This window comes from Populus trichocarpa, chromosome 18, assembly GCF_000002775.5.
Source record: "Populus trichocarpa isolate Nisqually-1 chromosome 18, P.trichocarpa_v4.1, whole genome shotgun sequence".
NCBI lineage: Eukaryota > Viridiplantae > Streptophyta > Magnoliopsida > Malpighiales > Salicaceae > Populus > Populus trichocarpa.
In genome coordinates this window covers 8776288-8799478 of record NC_037302.2, presented here as the reverse complement: position 1 = coordinate 8799478, position 23191 = coordinate 8776288, and the positions used below count along the sequence as shown (strand labels likewise).

Here is a 23191-nt window from a genome sequence, read left to right as displayed (position 1 = left end):
ATTAAATCTAGCTAATAGGTGTGGACCCCGCGACTAGTTAAATTAGATAATTAACTATAGGTTCCATCTTAAATATTTAAGTTTTATGGTAGACGGTTCATTCTCAACTGCGAGCATTAATATTAGTTAACTACAATAATTAATTATGATATAAGGAATAAGAATTATCATCTTTAATTCTTGAATTAGGTACAAGAGCTTATGCGTTAATAACGAAATATGTAAAATAGATGAAAGAAATACACGAGTTCATCAATTTTCAGATTTAAATTCAATTCCATTTGATGACATATATTTAAATAAAAGAATTAAACTTCATAAATTATTATCTATATTATGAAGAGTTGAAATACAAATTAAAGGGCAACGCATGACTGGAGAAGACTGATATTCACTATCATATGAACTTGCAACACAAGGCATAGAACTAACGCATGCCGCCTGAGAACTGTGTCATCAAGTCTTGAAGATGATCATGACAAGGTAAGGCCGGAGGAGAAGGCAATGCCGGCCATATTCAGACCCTTCATCTTGCAATCAGGCAGAGGGAGCCAAGCCCAAAGACTCCTCCCCATATCATAAGATAGCCAAATTATGTCCCATAAGCCATCATAGTTAGACAGCAAAACAGCCCTAATAATCCCATCTCGTCTTTCTAAGCATCCTCTCATAGCTCGATATGGTTTCCGAATCTGCTCCTTTATCTTGCAGGGAACCTTTGAGATATACTCCCAGTTATGCCAGCTTCCATTCAAGCGCAAGCCCCCCCATAATTCTATGTCATTTAGCATCCTCACTCCTGTATTCCCGTCATCATCACCACAGCCGCTGGATTTTATGACCAGCATGCTCCCGTCACCGTACACCTGTAACAGGTTCAGTCCATCACTCGGTCTCCGATTGAATCTCGGCCGTAGAACAATTGGTGCATAATTATTATGAGCATCACGCTCCAATCCAACGGCTGTCACCATGCTTTCATAGGGTCCGTCGATCACATTGAGAAATACGTGGTCATCCTCTTTCGGACAGACACGTGGCATTCCGGCTAGACCCTCCCTGGCTTCAGTTGACTGCCAGGTGTCAGTTTGCGAGGAGTACACAAACAAAACCGGGGAGTTGCGCACCAAATCCACAAAAAGAAACTGAAATTGATCGGACCCGGTGATAACCAATTTCATTCCGGATCTTCGCCAGGAAGACGTGCCACGTGGACCAAGTGGGCTTGGAGGGATTGTTTTCACAGCTTTAGTAACCAAATTAAGGGCAATAACTTCCCCGCGAGTGTTGGAAACAAAAAGAAAGACGTTGCAACTAGCCGTCAGAAAATAGATATCATCACCTGGACGGATTATGGGGTTCAATAAACTGTCAATCTGAAAGCTGAACCAGCGATTAGACTGGTCGTTGAAGCCATGAAGCAAGGCGTCACGGTTCCACCTCTTCTTGTAGACGAAGAGCCATGCGGTGGACCTTGCCTGAGAGTTATACGCACGTACAAAATACTTATCGGAGATTACATCGGCAACGAATCTGTTGAGTGACTTTAGACAAATGATTTCGGGCAAGGCTAGATGGAGGAGTATGTTCTGGATGATCTCTGAAGGAAGGAGGCAAAATCCAATGGTATTTGTTGAAGAACTGTCATGATTAGTTTCCATCATGAGCCAGAGGCTATTTGCTACCAGCTCCTGAAACTCTAGCGGTGATTTCTATAATTCCAGTGTTGATGGATTGCTCTTGTATAGAGACGGTGTAGCTGGTCTCTTGCGAGGGCTCGACCTACAAGCTACTTGGAAGTTAGTGATGCTTTCGTTATTAGTTAATAAGATTGTAGCGTGTGAGTATACGAATGATATAAGCAAGCGATGCAAGCATAGATGACAGAGCATCGCATGCGGATCGATAGCCATATATGGACGGTGAGTGAAGTGGGACACATTGTATATAATATATCTGTCTTGTGGAGAGGTGCGATATATAAAATAAATGAAGGTCAGATCATACTGTTATATAGACACACACACTAGCATGTTTGTTGGCACTTGGTGAGGATTGAATTAAATTTTTTTAAAAAAATTTAAAAATTAAGTATGAAGAATTTTTTTTTTTATAGTATCATTAAATTTAATGGGTTTAAAGATAACTTGAATGACCGGTAAAAACATGACATAACTTTTAAAAAAACTTTAAGATGACAATTTTTTTTTTATATTGAGACAATGTCGGATTAGATCGACCCTGGTCACCTTGCGATCTGATTCATGGACTTCAATAGCTTTAATAACTTTATTATTTTTGTAAATTAGTTTTATTTAATTTTATAATAACATTATATGCTTTCAAAATCGAGCATCAACCTCAAAAAAGACATTTATTTGAAATCGTGATAACCCTATAGAAAGTAGAAAAAAAAATAAACCATAAATCTTATTTCTCAACTAATCCAATATTGAATAACAGTGAAAGAAAAAAATTAGAAAAATCAAAGGACCAGAAATTTAAAAAAAAATCAGGTTTGATGGGTAAACCCACTAAACTCGTGAATTGGGTAACCCGGGTTAACATATCAAACCCGCAAACCGGGTAATAGACTCTATTGAGATTAACAACTTGTTTTTTTTTTTTTTTCTAAACTATCATTTATTTAATTATATGATAACAAATATAGAAGATCGCAAAATCGAGCGTCAAACTAATAATGAGACTTTTTTAAGACTATAATAACCTTATAGAAAATAAAACGAAATAAATTATGAAACTTAATTCTCAATCAGTCTAATATCAAAGGATAAAATTATAAAAAAAAATTAAATTTATCATACACGTCAACGGTTCCCATGGACTTTCTAAAATTTAATAACATTTTTTTTTACGAAACTATTTTTTTAACTATATAATAAAAAGAAAAATAGACGATCACATAATCGAGTTCAATTAGAAAAAAAAAAACAAGAAGAAGAACTACCTCTTTAAACTCGCAAATAGGAGCAACCAGAGTTATCTTGTTAAACTCGTAAAGCGAGTTATTGACTCCACAAAGTTTAATAACTTAGTTTTTTTCAAAATTAATTTTTATTCAACTAAAATTTTTAAAAAAACAAACCATACCGCGATGCTGAAATATTTTTCTGATACTAACTTGATACTAAGATATTTTTTTATACTGCAATAATCATATAAAAATAAATTATCTACTCTAAATTCCCTCAAACACAATATAAAAGAACTAAAAAAATAATAACAAAAAGTCAAAATACAGGAAAAAAAAAAACCAACACTACAGTGCTAATAACCTAATGGGTTTGGGAACAGTGTTTCCCCCCTCACCTTTATATATATATACTAGCTTTGATACCCGCGCGATGCCGCGGGTCATTTTTTTTTGCATAAAACATATTAAAAAAAATAAAAAAATAAAAATCTTGGGTTTTTCTGCAAAGTTATACCCAATAATCTTGGGTTTGGCTGCAACGCCTGACCTAAGAGTAATATTTATAATATTAATAATAAAATTAAACTTACATGACCCAAGTTTAAGTGAGTCTGGCTGTAACATCGGACCCACGAATACTGGATGTGGGTCTGGCTATAAGGTCGTGTCATAAAAGTGTGATAATTAAATAGATTAATTAAAAAAAACAAAGAAAAAAAATCAAGAGGAAGGAAAAAACTAATGAAGAAAAAGAAAAAAAAAACATTGAATTAATTGGGTCAACCTTTTAAACCAGGTTATCCCGTAAAACCTGGGATTTGCGTCATGAAAGTTTAATAACTAAATAGAAAAAAAATGACGGGTTTACCTAGAATTAACCGGGTTAACCCATCAAACCAAGTTAACCCGTCAAGCTCAGGATACGTGTCATGAAAGTATGAAAGTCTAATAATTAAATAGAAAGAAAATTAACTTTAACAAACTAAACTAAATGAAAAAAAATAACTCGTCAAATCAGGTTAACCCATCAAACCCGAGATTCGTATCATGAAAGTCTGATAACTAAATAAAATTTTTTTAACATTAACAAACTAAATCAAACAAAAAAAATTAATTAAAAAAATAAAAAGAAAAAACAAAAGAAAAAAACAGTTATATAATATAATACAATATAATAATAATTATAATTATAATTATAATGAAAAAACGTGGGGAAAATTTAAAAAAATGAAAAAAAAAAAGTGGGGAAAGTTAAAGCTAAAGCTAAATTCTCAACCAACTCAATATTGAAAAAATAAATTTCACAAAGATAATTTTAAAGAAAAAACATGTGGGGGAAACACTGTAGCCAAACAAAAACCATGTAAGGGAAACACTGTAGTAATCCATAGTATTTTTTTTTAAAAAAAGCTACAAAGCTAATCTCTCAACCAGCTCAATATATAAAAAAAACCGACAAAGGCTATCTAAAAAAAAAAAGAAGTCAATTTTGGGTAAAAGAAATGAAAAACAAATGTACAAAAAAAGAAACAAAAGCGAAAAAAAAACCACGTGGGGAAAGCTACAGTGTTTTAAAGAAAAAGACAAAAAAACTAAATTTTCAACCAGCTCAATAGTAAAAAAATAAAATCAACAAAAATAATTCTGAAAAAAATAAAAATAAAAAAAAATAAAAAAAAAACTTATGGGGAAAGCTAAAGCTAGATTATCAGCCAGCTCAATATTGAAAAAATAAATTCGATAAAGATAATTTTTTAAAAAAATATATGGGGAAACACTGCAGTAAAACAAAAACTATGTAGAGGAAACACTGTAGCAATCCATATTGTTTTTTTTTTAAAAAAAAAACTACAAAGCTAAATGCTCAACCAACTTAATATAAAAAAATAAAATCTACAAAGACCATTTTGAAAAAAAAAAATAAATAAATCATTAAAAAAAAACAATGTATGAGAATATTATAGCAATCCACAATGTTTTAAAGAAAAAAACTACATAGTTAAATTTTCAACCAGCTCAATATTTAAAAAAATTAGCAAAGATAATTTTGAAACAAAAAAAATTTTAAAAAAAAGAAACAAAAAAAAGAAGAAGAAATCAATTTTGGGTAAAAAAAAACATGTAAAAAAAAAACAAAAGCAAAAAAAAAAAAATGCTGCTATAGTGAATATCCACGCGTTTTAGAGTATCTATCTATATATATACATATATATATATATATATATATATATATATATATATATATGCATGGTTGACATGTCTACACAAAGCACATACATGATGCATATTAATTAAACACAGTGAGGAGTCATGTATTGGATTGGACCTTTATGAGTTTTTCGGCTAAAGCTTTTTCTGTATGGATTTTCTCTGGAGGCCGTTTCGAGTTCCACACTCATTTTAGTGGACTCAGCTTCTGGAAAAGTCATAAAAATTAGTAAAATCAAGGTTCGTGTAACTTATGGCAGTATTATACTATATACTATATTAAAAATAATATAAAAAAAAACTCACTTTCATCGTATTAATTCACAGATTGTAATTTTTTTACCAATCTTTTCACTGTGTTGGTCATTGTAGCCATGACAAGTCTGTAACATTATGCAACTTTTTTTTTTTATAAACATTTTCATACACTTGGTTTTTTTAATCACTTTACACTGAATCTATTTTGTTTGTACACCGCCACCGGTCATAAATTTATCTTTTTAAAAAAATCAAGTTATGCAAATTATTTTCTAAAACAAATTCAAAGTATATATAAAAAAAACTCATGTAAATATGTAATTAAATAAACCGATAATCATTTATGGAAATAAAAAAAATCGTTAACAATAAAAAAAAAACCTAGAAAAATTGAGAGATGAATACAGGTCAAAATATTTAATATCGCAATATGAGTTATTTATTGGTTGTGTTTAATGAATTTATTTATAAAACAATCTGTAACAGAAATCAACACACACATAAAATTTATTGAATAAAATAAATCAAAAAACAAAATTATGTAAGGCTGCATATATTAAAAATATTGCAAAAAATAATTTTTTTATTTTAAAAATAAATTTAATCTATATAAAATATAAAAAAAATTATAGATGAATCACACTAACCTTATAAAAAAAATTAAAAACACACAATATAATAATAAAATAATCATTATTTCAAAAAGGCTAAATAAGCCTAAAAATTTAAAGAGAAGGGGTATTAACTAAAATATAAATAAAAAAAATATTTCTTAAAATACATATAAAAAGAAATAATTTACAAAAAAAAATTATAAAAAAAAAATAAATAAGGTCAAGCGTTGAGAGCTTGATAAGCCAAGCCTCATATGCCTGGCCCACAAAAAAAATGCCCTAATGGAAATAAAGGGTGAGCAAGTGGTGTTTTCTCTAATGTTTAGGAGAACAATCAATAAAGAGAAAGAAGAGAAAGATAGTTCCGAGGAGCCACAAGGTGTGTTGGCAGAATTTTCAAATTTAATGTTGAATGAGTTACCTCAAGATTTACCTTTCATAAAGGAGATACAACACCAAATTGACCTGGTGTTCTATTCTAGCCTACCAAACAAAGTAGCTTATAGATTAGCCCTAAAGAAGTCGAAGAGTTGCAGACACATGTGGTGGAGTTGCTAAAAAAACGTATATCAAGAAAAGTATGAGTCCTTGTGTTATGTCAACCCTTTTAGTCCTAAAAAAGAATGAGTCATGGCGTATATGTGTAGATAGTTGGGCCATCAACCGGAACACAATAAAATATAGGTACCTTATATTGTGTCTAGATGACATGTTAGACCAATTAGCAAGGTCTAAAATATTCTTCAAGATTAATCTCAAGAGTGAGTATCATCATATCATAATCAGTCTAGGGGATGAATGGAAGACAACATTTAAAACTCATCATGGGTTATATGAGTGGATGATCATACCATTTGTACTGTCTAATGCTCCCAGCATATTCATGTGGTTCATGCATCAGGTATTGAGGTCATTCATAAACAGATTTGTCATAGTCTATTTTAATGACATTATAATTTATAGTTCCACTCTAGAATCTCATTTGGAGCACCTGCGAGCTATTTTAATACTTTAAGGAAGGAAAAACTATATGTCAACCAAAAGAAGTGTAAGTTCTTCATCGATACTTGGGCTTTATTATGTTTGTTGATGGTGTTCAGGCTTATCAAAGTAAGATTTCTGCTATTGTTGAGTGGCCAACATCGAAAAACATCCACAATGTTCGTAGCTTTTATGGTCTTGCATCTTTTTATATAAAAAAAAATCATTAGGAATTTCAATTCCCTTATCGCACCCATTATAGAGTGCCTAAATGGGTGTGCTTTTCAGTGGCCAGACAAGGCTAAAACCAATTTTCAATTAGTGAAGTAGATGATGATAAAAGCTCTAGTATTGGCATTACCATATTTTGAGAAGTTATTTGAAATAAATTGTGATGCTTCCAAGGTAGGCATTGGAGGAATTCTTAGCTAAGATGGGTGTCCAATCGCCTTCTTTAGTGAGAAACTATCCAGCTCAAAGAATAACCATTCCACATATGATCTAGAGTTTTACGCAGTTGTTCATTCTCTAAAGCATTAGAGGCACTACCTCGTGCAGAAGGAACTTATTTTAATTACAGGTTATAAAGCTCTAAAGTATATAAATGGGAAGCATATGTTGAGTCGTCGACATGTGAAGTGGGTGTCGTTTTCTTAGGAGTTCACCTTGTCATTAAGACATCAATCGGGTAACCTAAACAAGGTTATTGAGGCTCTCAGTTGGCGGGTAACCTTGCTCAGTACTATACATACCCATGTGCTAGGGTTTGATACTTTCTGTGAGCTGTATTTAGGTGATCCCTTGTTCAGTTAAATTTATGTTGAGTTATCGAAATGAGGTAAATAAGATAACTTTGTGCTTTTAAATAGTTATCTTTTTCGTGGTTTGTAGCTTTATTTTCCAGTTTGTTCTTTGCAAGAGCATATCATTCATGAATTACATTATGAGAGGCATTTTGGACTAGATAAGACACTAGCTCTAATGTTCGTAGATTATCACTAACCTAAGTTGCCATGTCAGGTTTCCAGCTTTTATCAAGAGGAGTGTTATTTGTTAGAGGTCCAAGGAGGCCTTATCAAATGATGGGTTATACGCCTCCTTACCCTGCATATAATGGGCATGGATTCTATTTTTGTTGTTATTGACAGGTTCTTGAAAATAACCCATTTTATAGCCTGTCAAAAGACCATGGATACATCTCGGGTAGCCCAACTTTACTTTAATGCATGACATTTCCAAGTCCATCACTTTGGATTGAGATGTCAAGGTCATGAGTAATTTCTGAAAGAGTTTATGGGAAGGATGAGAACACAACTAAACTTTAACAGTGATTATCATCCTCAAGTAGATGGGCAAACATATGTGGCAAATTACAACCTTGATAATTTACTGCAAAACCTAGTTGGAGATAAACCAAAATAGTAGGATATGGCATTTTCACAGACAAAACTTGCTTATAGCAAGTCTCAGAATCAAACCACCCCCTTTGAGATTGTCTATGGGCATACTCCTTCTAGAGTATTGGAGTTAATTTATGTTCTTTGCATCAGATGATTGAGCATCTAAGCTATATATATATATATATATATATATATATATATATATATATATATATATATATATATATATATATTTGACATTCATAAGTAGGTCAAACAGGCGATCAGTGACAACAATGTTAAGTATAAAGCCTTGGTTGATGCTCATCATAGGAGAGTGGTGTTTGAGGTTGGTGATTTGGTATGGGCAGTCCTTACACTTAACAGGTTTCCAGTGGGTGAGTATAATAGGTTGAAAGAAAAGAAGATATGTCATTATAAGGTGTTACAGAAGATAAATGACAATGCTTACAGGATTTGTCTTCCTCATCATATGAAGACTTTTGATGTCTTCAATGCCTAGCATTTGACTTCTTATTTAGATAAGGAACATAACTCGAAGACGAGTTCTTTCCAACCCGAGGAGAATGATGCAATCAGGCCTACAATAACGGGTGATTCTAAGCAATCAGGTATGGATCCACAATTAGATAAGAATCTATCCCAGACAAAATATGTAGATGGCCTAGCATATGCATTTATGGACCAATAGGATAAGTCTAGGCCCAAAAGGAAGTCTAGTCATGCTATACCAGAATAACAGCTCAAAATGACTATAAATTTTTATCCAACCATTGGATTGTGCTCCAATTTTTATTATGTCACTACGCGAACTGTCGAATATTTAGATATCAAAAATCTCGTTAAGGCCCTGATTTTGGCAGTTTTTGTGATTTCCTTGTTATTATTGGATTTCCTATTTATTTTGGATTTTATGCTTCTTTCCTTTGTAATTTCATATTATTATTTTTTTCTAGTTGAGATAGAGTTTCTTGCCTATTAAAGGCTTTGCAAACCTTTTAAGGAGACAAACTTCAATATTATTATTTCAAGGAAAATAAACTTGTGAACATGAGGTTCACATCTGCAACCTTGTTTGATCATAAAAAATTATGTGTTCTTCAATTATTGTTGTCTTTTGCTTCCACCTGCATATGTGTATTAGGGATGATATTGTCCTCTTTGTACACAATCAGTCCCCTCATCCAGACTTTAAAAACCAGTTAGGTTTCTAGTGGTTAAAATATTAGATGGCGACTCCAAACATTTTTAATTAATAAAAGACAATAATTCTTTGTTATTTCCACCTACACCAAAATCCTGATCCAAGAGGATGGTCACTGCGACACAACACACATGACAATGTTGATGTCAAAAATATAAAAAAATCTAAAAAAAATTATTTTGATGTATTTTCAAGTAAAAAACTATTTTGAATATCACTCTACGCCATAATTTTGAACACTTAGTATCAATGCTTTTCTATCATAATAGTGGATACGTGATTATCTTGGCTAGTTACTAAATAATCTATTCCGACTCTCAATGTGAATAATTTCCTAAATATAATAGGTTTATTTTAGGTTGCAATTTATTTTAATGACCTTGAAGCCTGGTTGCAAACTTTTTAATCATTCTGGTTTTTATTAGTTAATTATCATTGTTCCCTTTCCTCCAAAGTGCTTTGATTGTTTCTTTAATTATAATATCTTTTATTAGTCAATGTTTTTATTCCTTGTTATTATTTATCTGCAACCTTTCTATAACTTCTATAAACCATGTATAACATAAAATGCTAGATATATTTGTACATCATATCATGGGAGTTCATCATATGTCGAAACAAATTATGGCTCTAATATATAACTTATTTTTATAATTTTTTCGATTGTTTTTATTTTTTATGGAATTATGGTGTAAAGGGGAAAGGAAATGTTGACGATGAGTTATGGTGAAGATTGGTTGTGTCTTTAATTATAATGTTTTTTTATTAGTCATTGTTTTTTATTCTTTGCTATTATTTATATGCAACCTTTTTATAACTTCTATAAACCATGCATATACAAAATTTCAGATATATATGTACATCGTAGAAGTTCATCATACGTCAAGAAAAAAATTCGGTATGATATATAATTTTTTTTGTAACTTCATTGGTTTGTTGTGTCTTGTGGGATTTTGATAGGTTTATTTGATGAAATTACAATGAAAAGAGAAGGATGTGTTGGGGTTAATGATGAGGAGGTTGCTGGATTTTTTTTGTTAGGTAAAGAATGGTTGATTGTAGCTGGATGTGGTTGTTAAAAATTGAATTTTTTTAAATACTACAATATTGAGCAACAACTCTTTTATTATAAAAACAAAGCAGCAGCTCTTAGTGGTATTTTTCTTCTATTTTTGAAATTCAGAGACTTTTTAATTATTATTTAAAATATAATGAGAGTTATAAATAAATATAATTTTTTTTTGTTGATTTTTTTTGTGTCAACTCGTGAGAATATAAAGTGTTATCAATCTTCAAAATTCAAAACATAAATTATAATTAAAAAAATAACTGCAAAATAAAATAAAAACCAAACTACATGATTGTTAGGATTGTTAGAGTAATTTTCTAATCCGACCAAAGAAAACAAAACGTTGATCGGAAAGAGCTCGTTATGAATAGTGGACGAGTGGCCCATATACATTTGGATTTACATGAGAATTGGGAGAATGGACTGGCCATGGAGCAACACACCTCCTGCATTGATGGCAAAGAAGTCTCAAAACTTATCTAAAAGAGAGAACTTCAGATATTTCTAATCGGAAATAACGAGCAAACAAGGAGCAATGGCTGCTCCTCTCACTCTCCACCACCATATTAAACCTCCCTTATCTTCAGAAAATCCCCTCCTCACGAGAAACCCCACCTCCGCCTCTACTATTGGTATGATCGCAAGCAGCATTGATGACCCAAATCAACCACATCCATGTATTGTTTCGATAGAAAAATGCTCCAACATGTCCCAGCTCAAGCAAATCCATGCTCAAATGCTCAGGACAGGCCTCTTCTTCGACCCCTTCACCGCCAGCAAAATTGTGGCCTTTTGCTCTCTTCAAGACTCAGGAAGTCTCCAGTATGCTCGTCTTGTCTTCTCTCAAATCCCAAATCCCACTTCCTACACTTGCAACTCTATAATTCGAGGCTGCACCGATAAGAACTTGCATCAAGAGGCACTTCTTTTCTATCAAGAAATGATGGTTCAAGGCTTGATACCGGATAGATACACCTTTCCCTCATTGTTCAAGTCTTGCAGGAATTCATCCGAGGGAAAACAGATACATTGTCACTCTACGAAGCTTGGTTTTGCTTCAGATACATATGCCCAAAACACCTTGATGAATATGTATTCGAATTGCGGTTGTTTGGTGTCAGCTAGAAAGGTGTTTGATAAAATGGAGGATAAGACTGTAGTTTCTTGGGCAACCATGATCGGGGTCCATGCACAGTGGGATCAACCCAATGAAGCTGTGAGGCTTTTCGATAGAATGATGAAGAGTGAAAATGTGAAGCCTAATGAGGTTACCTTGGTTAATGTCTTAACTGCATGCGCAAGGGCGAGAGATTTGGCTATGGTGAAAAGGATTCATGAGTACATTGATGAGCATGGTTTTGGGCGCCACGTTGTTCTCAACACGGTTCTTATGGACGTTTACTGCAAGTGTGGATGTGTACAACTAGCAAGAGATTTATTTGACAAGGCCCAGGAAAAAAACTTGTTTTCTTGGAATATCATGATAAACGGGCATGTTGAAGATAGTAATTATGAGGAGGCTTTACTGCTGTTTCGTGAGATGCAAACCAAGGGTATAAAAGGTGATAAGGTGACCATGGCGAGCCTGCTGCTCGCTTGCACTCATCTGGGTGCTCTAGAGCTGGGAAAGTGGTTACATGCCTACATTAAGAAGCAGAGGATTGACGTTGATGTTGCTTTAGGAACAGCTCTTGTGGACATGTATGCCAAGTGTGGAAGCATAGAAACTGCGATACAAGTGTTTCATGAGATGCCTGAGAAAGATGTAATGACTTGGACAGCTTTGATTCTAGGTCTTGCAATGTGCGGGCAAGCGGAGAACGCTTTACAATATTTTGATGAGATGCATATCAAGGGAGTCAAGCCGGATGCAATCACATTTGTCGGGGTTTTGGCTGCGTGCAGCCATGCTGGGTTTGTTGATGAAGGCATTTCACATTTTAACTCTATGTCTGATACCTATGGCATTCAGCCTACCATCGAACACTATGGTGGCTTAGTTGATATACTAGGCCGAGCTGGTCGCATAGCTGAAGCAGAGGAATTGATAAAGAGCATGCCAATGGCACCTGATCAATTTGTTTTGGGCGGTCTTCTTGGTGCCTGCAGAATCCATGGAAACCTCGAGGCTGCAGAAAGAGCAGCTAAACAACTCTTGGAGATTGACCCATATCATTCGGGAACGTATGTACTTCTGTCAAATATTTATAAATCTTCGAAGAAATGGGAGGAAGCAAAGAGAACCAGGGAATTGATGGCAGAAAGAGGCATGAGAAAGCCTCCAGGTTGCAGCCAAATCGAGGTTCACGGAGTAGTCCATGAATTCGTGAAGGGGGATTCATCACACCGCCAATCCTCGGAGATAAACGAAATGTTGGAGGACATGATTAGCAAACTAAAGAACGCTGGTTATGTTCCTGACAAATCAGAGGTGTTATTTGACATGGCTGAAGAGGAAAAGGAGACCGAGCTTAGCCTCCATAGTGAGAAGTTGGCAATTGCCTTCGGCCTCTTAAGTACAAGCGTCGGGACTCCAATTCGAGTTGTGAAAAACCTGCGTATATGCAGTGATTGCCACAGTGCAACTAAGCTTATCTCCAAACTATACAATAGGGAAATAATAGTGAGGGACAGGAACCGGTTTCACCATTTTAAGGACGGAACCTGTTCGTGCAGGGGTTTCTGGTGATGTCATGGTAAGCATCAAGCATTCTATAGAGTTCTAATAATTTTCGCTATGGAGCACTATGTCCACACAAATGAATAGCTCTTTCATTACTAGATCCAATCTCCTTGAAGATTTCAAAGTGCAGTTCAGGCCCCAAAAACACAAAATGATGCTTTGGGGGCTAAAATGCAGAGAACCCAATTATAGCAATTGTCTTAAGCTCCAAATAAAATTGCACGTGCATGGTTACAAAAGATGCATATGCTGCAGCAGAAGGCAAGTTGTGCTTATTTAGAGTAGATGGAAGAACTAATCCTCATGCACTCTTCCATACAAAGACTGGGCACATTTCTGGATTGAAATTATTCACAGACAAAGATAAGAAATGTTAGGAACTAGTTTAACTGATGCCGGGATTTTCATTACCCATGGTAAGCAACAAAGTACGACAGGCCAATGGTTTCCACACATATCAATGGGTGTTCTGAATTTATCAGATATGAGAAATCAAACTACAAAAGCTTGTATGCCTAACCAAGGTTAAAGAAACACAAAATAAAGTTCAACCTGTACAGGTTTGCATCACACCTAAAACCCCATCATAAAACAGACCACAATGCCCCGTGTCAACTGGCAGTCTTTGTAATGCATGCCAACGACAAAGCAATTCAATCAGATTAAATAATTGGAGGAAATCATTGGAAATACACAAAATGAAGAGAAAATTTAAACATAGAAAAAAGAGTCACTGATCAGGCTCTCGTGTATTTCTTATTGTCTGAACTACCGGATATTTTGTTGATCGCACTAACAGATGCTCAAACCTAAAGTAATGTGACAAAGAAACTCTTTTTTCTGGAGTCAAAAAACGAGAAGAGTAGGTTCATCATCAATTATGATAAGCCAAATATCAGCAGCTCATAAGAGTCCAGACCAGCAGTTGATTCCTCAATTGCTCTACACTCAATCTGGCTACATTTCACATGTATCTGGTGATTTGTTCAATAAAAGGCATGTGAAAGGTCCCAAGTCTAAATGTGAGCCAAGGAAAAGATTAATGTCACCCTAAAAGTGAAAAATAAATAAATAAATAAATGTCTAATGTTATCATTCTTGAGCCATAACCCAATTCTAAGTGGAGCTGAAGCGAAGTAAATTTATACTAAGGACTTAAAGCTCAACCTTGGGATTAAAAAGCACCTCTTCATGAAATGAATGATGCCAAAACACCAAAAAATGATCAATAAAGTAACCAATCAATTCCAACGTAGATAAGACAGAGATTAGAGATCACATGTAACTTAAAAGGGCAATATCTTTTGAATATCTCATACAACTAACAGAATTGCTACTAATAAAAATAAAACCTTCATAAATCCCAATAATTTTATTCAAATCATAGTCAATGCGAAATAGACTAAAAACATATGAAAATAAGAGCAATCACACAGAACCAAGTTTACCAGTTTTAGTCCCTCTCTAATTCTCTTCATCACCATCGGTCTTTTTGATCAGTTGACTCTCTTCATCGCCATCATTTTCATCACCTGTCTGATTAGAAACAGTCTCACGCTGCAATGGAGCACTGCCAGCTCCAGTAACTGACTGCTGATAAAGAACACCTCCAGCAAGCGTGAATACAAGACAAAATAAACCAACCGGGCTAGCATGTTTATCCCAAATAAACACATTGATGACAACAGTAAGAAACTTATTGACAACCCCGGTGACAGTAAACGCGGTGGCCGATATTGCCTTCCTTGCAGCAAATCCGAAGAAACTAATAAGAAAACCAAAAATGCACGACAAAGACACAGCAAAAAATGCATCGAATTCAAACCAATTCCCAGTTTTTGATCCCCAGGAAGCAAACACCTCACTATACTCCCCCGTAAGAATCCAGAAGAGCGGCGCCATCATCAATGACAACAAATTATTGTAGAACACAAGACCCCAGGTGTTGAGTCCAATATTGGAGACAATGTGTTTGATATAAACCATCTCTGAAGTAATAGTGACTAAATATGCAAGTGCCCAAGAGTAAGCAGTCAAAGTAAAAGCAGAATCAGTGGCCACATAGCCAACAGCACCACCCAAAATAACAAACAAGGAAACAAAGGTGAGCTTGGATGGGATGGGTTGTTTTCTAAACAGAGTGTCAGCTATAGCCACCAAAAGGGGTGTTAAGGATCTGAACACAATAAAAGTGTCGACATTGGCATGACGCAAAAGATTGGTATTCGTAAAGATCGCCAGATAGAAAACAAGAGCAGCAGGTAAGAACTTCTTGGCAGTTTCATAAGAGAAGGAATCATGATATAAAAGCCCCAATTTGCCTAAAACCCAAACACCCAATGCAGAGGTTAGGTACTGCAATGCAGTTAAAAGGCCAGGGTAGTTAAATTTGGTAATTGCAAACTTGTTAATTACAGCAAGCAAACTTGAACAAAGTGCATAACCCACCACAAGACTACTCGTCGCCAATTGCTTACTGGAATCCACTCGAATCGAAGACATTCTGATCCTCCTCCTCCTCCTCCCCCTTTCTGTCTGACAAATTATTTTCGACAAACACAGATCGAAGCGATATGATGTTAAGAAAATTACAGAGAAAAAGTCTTCATAATGGAAACCGATGTTATAACTAATTGATTCCAAGTTTCTGATTATACAAAGAAAAGAAAAGAGATTAGGAATCACCGACAAAAACAGCAAGGCGGATGATGGGGAGGGAGGGAGGGAGGGAGAGAGAACGCGGGATTTGCAAATTTAATAAGGGATGATTATGAAACAAGTAATTTGGTACAATGGATGGGTGTGTAATTTGACAGTCAGCTGAGCAGACAAACACCGTACCATCCTGTTTCCTTCACGTTCCTATGTATTTCTCTGTGCGCGTGTGCGCGCCGCCCAAGGAAAAACAAATACTGATATTACAAATCAACCCCCGAACTATATAGGTTTTCATAAATAAGTCACCAACCTCTTAATTGTTTACAATTTCTAACTTGACCTTTCTTACTCTTACATGTTAGTCCCTCTTTGTCGTTTAATATTCTCTGATATTTGAAAGTAATATTTTACTGAGAGTCCATTGATATATTTTTTAATTTTCATCGGAATTTAATTAATAGATGTTTTACTATTAATTAGTTGATATTATACTTTAGGGTAACCTTTTTGTTCAATAATAATATCATGTAGTATGTAAAGTATTATTAGAAGAAAAGGAGGGGTTTAAGATGATAATATAAATTGTTAGATTTGTACTTGAACAAATCAAATACAAAAATGAGATTTAAAAAAGTAGTTAAGTCACTCGGCTCGGTTTAAGACTCAGATTTTTGGTTTTGATCGTGTCATTGAATTATTCGAGTTAATTTTTTTAAAAAAAATTAAAAGGACTTCATTTTAGTAAAAAAATAAAAGTCAACGGGTTGCAACTGAGTTATTTTCTGAGTCTTGCAGGGTCAATCAGGTCACCGGGTCACATTGGGTTTTTTCTTCCCCTGTTTTTTTTAACTCGGTCCGGTTCCAGACTCAGATCGGCTGGGTTTCGAATTGACCGGCCAGACCGGATTTTAAAACTATAAATTAAACACTCAGTTCATTGTAAGTTTTTAAAACTTAAGGAATGGCAAACATAACAATAATGTGGAAAGAGGATTCTTTCATTACCTACTATACTAAGAAATTTGGGAAAGTTTATGAACAATGAAGTTACTTTTTTTCTATTTAATTCAGCGTTCTTTTTGTTTTTCCATTTTCTTCATCGCCGTATTCTTTAAATAATTTTCTAGGTTGCCTTTAAATTAATCAAGTCAATAACATTACATTAGATAAATTATAATATAATTTAATTTTTAATTCAAGGTAGATAAGGGATCAAGTTGAGAGATTTTTCAATATCAATTTCATCTTTTGTTTTTATAAATTCCATTCTTATTTTTTTTTACTAACCGATCAAGTTACCTTTAAACTAGTCGAGTTAACTAGATCATGTCGAGACAACTCTCACATGAATTAATATCAAATCTAAATTAGAAAAGATGTCGGGTTGAAAGGTTTTTTTTTATCAATTTCATTTTGTTTCTCATTTTTATCATCGGATTTGTTTTTACCGATTAGTTGGGTTGGCATTACACCGGTCAAGTTGACTGGGTTATGTCGAGCCAACTCTCACATGATTTAATATCAAATCTAAATTAGAAAAGATGTCGGGTTGAAAGGTTTTTTTTTATTAATTTCATTTTTTTTCTCATTTTTATCATCGGATTTGTTTTTACCGATTAGTTGGGTTGGCATTACACCGGTCAAGTTGACTGGGTTATGTCGATCCAACTCTTACCCGATTTAATTTTTAATCCAGGCTAGACAAAGAGTTGAATAAAGAGATTCAATGTTATTCCGTCAAATTAAGTTTAATAACAATATCAAATAATTCTTTATAATTTAAATATTTTTTGTTAAGTTAAAATAAAAATTTATGTAATGCGGGCATTTAAATTAGTATCATACTAATTCACAAAATGTGAAACCTTGTAGCTTAATCGAAAAAATAACTTCAAAAATAGTACATTCGTTGGTTATCATGTTGGGGAACAACACAGCAACATTCCCCAGCAATGCAATTCAATAGGTTACTCTATCCTCTATCATGAACAACATATATATATATATATATATATATTATTAAATTTAGTCAAATTCATAACTTAAATGACAGATAAAGTGGATTTAATTATTTTTTTATATAAAAAAATCAATGTAGATTTTGACCAAGTTACATATGCATCCATCAAGTCAACTATGTGATATTTAATCCAATTAATTCCAAATATAGGCCATGCAAGCGAGTCCACACCTGGACTAGATTTAATAGCATTGCCGAAACATTTATTTTCCGTGGCGAAACGTTGGCAACTAACTAGTTCCAACTATTTGAGAAAAGAATTTATTGACAGCGACTGAAAATGAACAAGAGAACTCCTATTTCCAACCAAGTGGAATTAATTGCAGAATTCTTTTGCACCATTCTGCTGTCTATTACAGCAGGAAACCTGTTTAGATACAAGAATTCATCTTTTTAAAGCTTTCTATCATAGCTTTTGTATGCCTACAATGATATTTGTCCACAACTTCGCAAAACTAACACACTCTGATGGGGGAGGATGACCAACAGAGAGTAAATGGCAGCCATGGTTATAACTCTATTCCAGCGAGAATTCTTCAAGCCATATTAGCACTTCATTCCTCTTCAATGCAACCAATATCAAAAGAGAGACTGTGTCAGTGGTTTGGGTGAAAGTGGAAAACATGTCACTCGCTCATATTATAATAGTCTGCAACATTAGCATAAGAAAGTCGCATCCACCATTGCCAAGGAAGATGCAGTTAGATCTAACGCGGTTGATCAAATTAAGCAACAATACGAGAGCTGGGCACATTGCAGAACATATATAGCAGAAAAATGAAAGAATACGAAGTGTAAAAGAGATACGCAAGTTTATTTAGCTGGAGAGCAAAAAGGAAGTGTAATAATAAAGAAAAGGAAAGGAAAAGGCAAGAAAGTAGCAGGCAAAAGTAATTCTGTAGCAAAGATTTCGTAATTCCAACTACTTCAAGGATATAAGACATTGTTTGTCCGGCATCCATGGTGATAGGCCATAAAGTTAAGACTGAAAGAAAACCTTAGTTTCAAGTTTATGTCTCCACACTTGCACTAAAATATTGCTAACAGAACATCGTAATAACTGGCTTAAATGTTGAAAACTGCACTTTAACTATCTGGTTGATTTTGACCACTAACATGAAGGCAACTACGCAAGTCCCAATGAGGGAAGGGGGGCTGGGAAGGGGTGACTTCCACTCATAGATTTGAAGTTGACAAGAAATCAGGAAACAAAGAGTGGTATTCTCAGAAAAGAAACACCGATAAATTCTAAGTGGAGGTTCTGTCAAATGTAGATTTACTGGTTACACACAGCTTTTGAGAGATAACATCTAGAGTATAAAACAGTTCCAGGGTGCAGCTACTAGAATTCTTGTTGTTGCTGGTCCTATTATTATTATTGTTGCTGCTGTTGTTGTTATTTCATATTCATCTGCTTCAAGTAAATATGTCAGGGTATACAACCCCTGCCATTAATGTTATTCCATTTTTTCTATTCACTCAGAAGAAGCATTAGGTAGTTATTAACTTTGTGATGTCTGACCTCAGATTCCAAGAAAAAAAGTAGGATTGAGGGGAACTAAAGAAATAGTTGAAACAAACTCAGAACAATTGTGAACTATGCCGTACCATTATGAATTCCCATGTTCGGCCTGGATCATTATAGCGAGCGAGCAAACAACCCATCTTTGGCTTAAGACCATCTTTAAGAAGACATGATCGCAGTGCTTTCTCTTTCTGACAAACAATAGCCTCAGTTGGTTTCCCACTGAATTTATCTACTGCAGCAATGCCTCCTTCCACCTTTCTTATGCTAATTGTCTCTTGATTAGGATTTGGTAAGCTGTTCAAAAAGACAAAAATTTAGTATTGATCACTATTGAATATAATATTATCCTCAAATGTATCCCCTTCAATCTGAAAACATGTAATAAAAATCACCGATAATTAATGCTTGCCATCATCTGAATCCATTTCTAAAAGTTTTAGTTTTGAATTTTAAAGCCCAGAAGAGCTGATGAGACTCGCCTGCTTAAATCTTTCTCCAGAGGAAGAACTATTTGGATGGATACTTTGGACAATCCGGTGTCATTTGCTTGAGTGAACACGGGAGTAGTCATTGGTATTTTCTCCATCGTGGAATTCTTTCCAAAAATATACCTACAATGATATCCATATTAGAATAGTCATGAAAAAATGATATATTATGGAATTGAATTGGATCATGATAGATACCCACCCAGTAACATCGTTAAATCCATTTGACCCAGACAACTTATCTCCATTCGCTTCTACCACTATGAATGGGCTGTACTTCCGTACCTGCAGAATTATTTTGATGATAACCAGTGCTAACTTAACAGGGTATGCAAATTGCTGAAAAATAAAAGTAACAGAATTCAGTGCCAGAATTGCCAATTTAACATTTTCCTGCTTAAATATTCCGATTTTCCTATTGTATTACCACATCAATCTTTCATTTAGTTGCTCCTCACAGGCCAAGTAATCTTGATGCACATCTTACTGCCTTGACATTAAATTATGACTTGCTGAGGATGTATCTGGCTGTCCTCTTGAGATGATGTTGTAACTATTCTTTTTGGAACTTAATAGCATCCCATTGCATTTTCTTTTCATCGGGTATCCATAATTCCCTCAAAATTTTACTTGATGCAAATTATTACTAAAAGCATAATCCATAATCAAAGAAATGGTTTCTCACAAAAAAGGCAGACTGACCTCATAGTTTGCAGTCCTTTTCAGTATCTGATATCTGGGTGTTTCTAAGTCAGGAGTCTTGTAAATTCTCAACTGTAAAAGTAAGACCTCAATAAGAATTGGAACCTAAGTATGACTCTAATGGAAATTTAAAGAAGTAAAGAACATGTACCTGCTTAACTACATTCCGCAAACCTTCAAGAGAAAAATAGTTATTATTCTCTATGGAATCCCAGAAGTCCTGCGAATTAAATAGGAAAAAAATCACTGGTATTTTTGTGGGTGTCTCATAATTTATCATTTTTACACTAGCAAGAGAGGTGGACTTTACCAGATGGCTGTTAAACTTTCCTGTCTGTGGATTGATGCCCATGATAGAGGTCCCTGTGAACACTAATTCTGGTTTCCATGGCAAAAGCATGAACTTCATCACCATAGTCCACCTTGTAGTTATCTCATAAGTTCCTGTCTATAGCAACTGGATCCATTAACCAAGCAAAATCCAGAGCCTGGCCAGAGCCAGACGAACCTTTGCAATATTCAGAATTCTCAATAAGATGAAGTTGTCTTTCCATCTTATTATTAAAATTAATATTGTTTTCTACTGATTTCAAAATACGCTAAATGCTTGTTAGTATTCTAATTAAGAGCTTGAAACAGAAACCAAACCTCATAAAAATTGTAGAAAGTAAGAAATGTAGCTACTAAAACCCAGCAGCTAAATCAGTCATCATTAGAGACTTCTAGTTATTTGAAGAAAAGCAAAATTGTTTTACCTATACTACGAATTTTTGATGGAGTCATCAGTTGGCCAGACATTACTTTGTTTTCACAGCCATAAGCATCAAACAAATGTCTTATTATTAGATTGGCTTATCACTATGATACAATTAGTAGCATGTAATGCAATATATAGGGCGGCATAATGGAACATGCAAAGATGGTCATTTTTTAGTTCTTCCATTGCGTATCTTTTCCATCCCTAAATCCATCCCATACAGTACAGAAGTTTTCTACGTCAAGAGAGGAAGATTCAGCTTTAAGGTGATCAAAGTCTCTTATGACAAGTTAAATTTAAACAGTAAGGATTATTGGTATCAAGAAGACTAAGGATTGCAAAGCAGTCTGCTTGGCTACAAATATTTGGAGCCCTTGTTTTATAGTCAGGATCTCTTTGAGTAGCCTGGTGTATACAAAAGCCTGTGAAGTTTGAGAATTTATAATGATTGAAAGATGAGAAAATCCGTTTGGGATCAAATTGAACACTACAAATATTGGCAATTGCAAGCTCACTTTCGTATGGTGGAACTGTTGGCAGCATCCCTATTGTGTATTATTTAACAAACAAGGCCAGAGGCTAAAATTTGAATAATTCTTCTAACAAATGCTGAAGTTTCTACTGTCACAAAAAATGGCAATTGGAACCAGCTTCACTCTAGAACTGATATGATGGTAGAAGTGCAAAGTGCAATGTGTTGGTGGAGGTATGCTTCTAAGTACTGACACTAAAGACAGTGGTGTGAGCTAGCAGTCTTCTCCTAATGTGTGGTTTTTCTACAAAAAAGTGCTTGGTAGTTGATCAGACTTAAAAGCACTAAAGTAGAACGGCTGAAGCAAGTTTTGGGGTCCTTTGAGCATTCCAAAGTGCAGTTTTCATTGTATGGCTTTGCAAAAAAAAAAAATAACGAACAACAAAAATTCCAGTAAGCAATTATTATTATTAGAGCTACAAACCTGTTTGACCCAATGCAAGAAGAACTGAGGCCTGAAGAGATTCTTCAAAAGAGCAATGTTAAAAAGATACCCACTTATACTATCATGCTTAGTGATGGGGTCCCTGAATTTCACACGCTCATCATACGCCGTCCGGTCAATTCCCTGATCATCGAAGAGATGTGGAAGATCATCATACAAGAAGTCCACCAGCTGTTTCACGTCCACGCCTCTTGATTGTGACTGTGGCTGGTTCTGGTCAACCAGGCTTAGCCTGAGGGCCCATTTCAAGTTTTTCCGAGTTCTGATGGCTGAATTTCTTGATTGGAAACCATAGCTCTGTCGCCCACAGGTTTGACTGGCGGCCGGTAGAGGGCGGAGGATTTGGAGGGAAAGTTGAGTGGTGGCCATTTGTTGCTCTCCTTGTGAGCTTCTTGGATATACGTGGCTTGGTTTGAGGCTTGATACACTTGTGACTTATTATATTCTATATCCATGCTTCGTCTTGGATAATAATTTAAAAAAATAAGAAATGGAATATAGAAGCTATTTTAATATGTTTTTCTATATAAAAAATTTTAAATATAAATTAAAAAGTTTATGCAAGAATCTAATTAAATATATCAATAATTATTTATATAAATAAATAAAAGAAAGTTGGTAATAATACTAAACAAAACTGAAAAAATTATAAAATTGATGCAAATCAAGATATTTAAACCTGTAAAATAAAATATTTACTCGTTTATAT

The 23191-nt window shown here is 34.4% G+C and overlaps 4 protein-coding genes across 4 annotated transcripts; 1 reads left to right on the top strand and 3 right to left on the bottom strand.

Annotated features, from left to right (window-relative positions):
- Positions 1-256: 256 nt before the first annotated feature.
- LOC112325015 (uncharacterized) lies at positions 257-1811 on the bottom strand. The gene has a single exon (XM_024590170.2). It carries the CDS (start codon positions 1662-1664, stop codon positions 474-476), a length of 1191 nt encoding a protein of 396 aa, XP_024445938.1. The 5' UTR covers positions 1665-1811; the 3' UTR covers positions 257-473.
- Positions 1812-11070: 9259 nt separating this feature from the next.
- Positions 11071-13450, top strand: LOC18107640 (pentatricopeptide repeat-containing protein At1g08070, chloroplastic). Its single transcript, XM_006371870.3, has one exon. It carries the CDS (start codon positions 11205-11207, stop codon positions 13356-13358), a length of 2154 nt encoding a protein of 717 aa, XP_006371932.2. The 5' UTR covers positions 11071-11204; the 3' UTR covers positions 13359-13450.
- A 1170-nt stretch (positions 13451-14620) lies between these two features.
- On the bottom strand, positions 14621-16204 carry LOC112325071 (GDP-fucose transporter 1). Its single transcript, XM_024590556.2, has 2 exons — positions 16038-16204; positions 14621-15887 (listed from the first exon to the last, which is right to left on the bottom strand). The coding sequence occupies exon 2, from the start codon at positions 15852-15854 to the stop codon at positions 14817-14819; it is 1038 nt and encodes a 345-aa protein (XP_024446324.1). The 5' UTR covers positions 15855-15887; positions 16038-16204; the 3' UTR covers positions 14621-14816.
- A 2073-nt stretch (positions 16205-18277) lies between these two features.
- Positions 18278-22904, bottom strand: LOC18107642 (uncharacterized). The gene is made up of 8 exons (XM_006371872.3): positions 22462-22904; positions 21059-21196; positions 20900-20968; positions 20749-20820; positions 20249-20331; positions 20038-20169; positions 19639-19852; positions 18278-18592 (listed from the first exon to the last, which is right to left on the bottom strand). The coding sequence occupies exons 1-8, from the start codon at positions 22849-22851 to the stop codon at positions 18548-18550; spliced, it is 1143 nt and encodes a 380-aa protein (XP_006371934.3). The 5' UTR covers positions 22852-22904; the 3' UTR covers positions 18278-18547.
- Between the last annotated feature and the right edge of the window lie 287 nt (positions 22905-23191).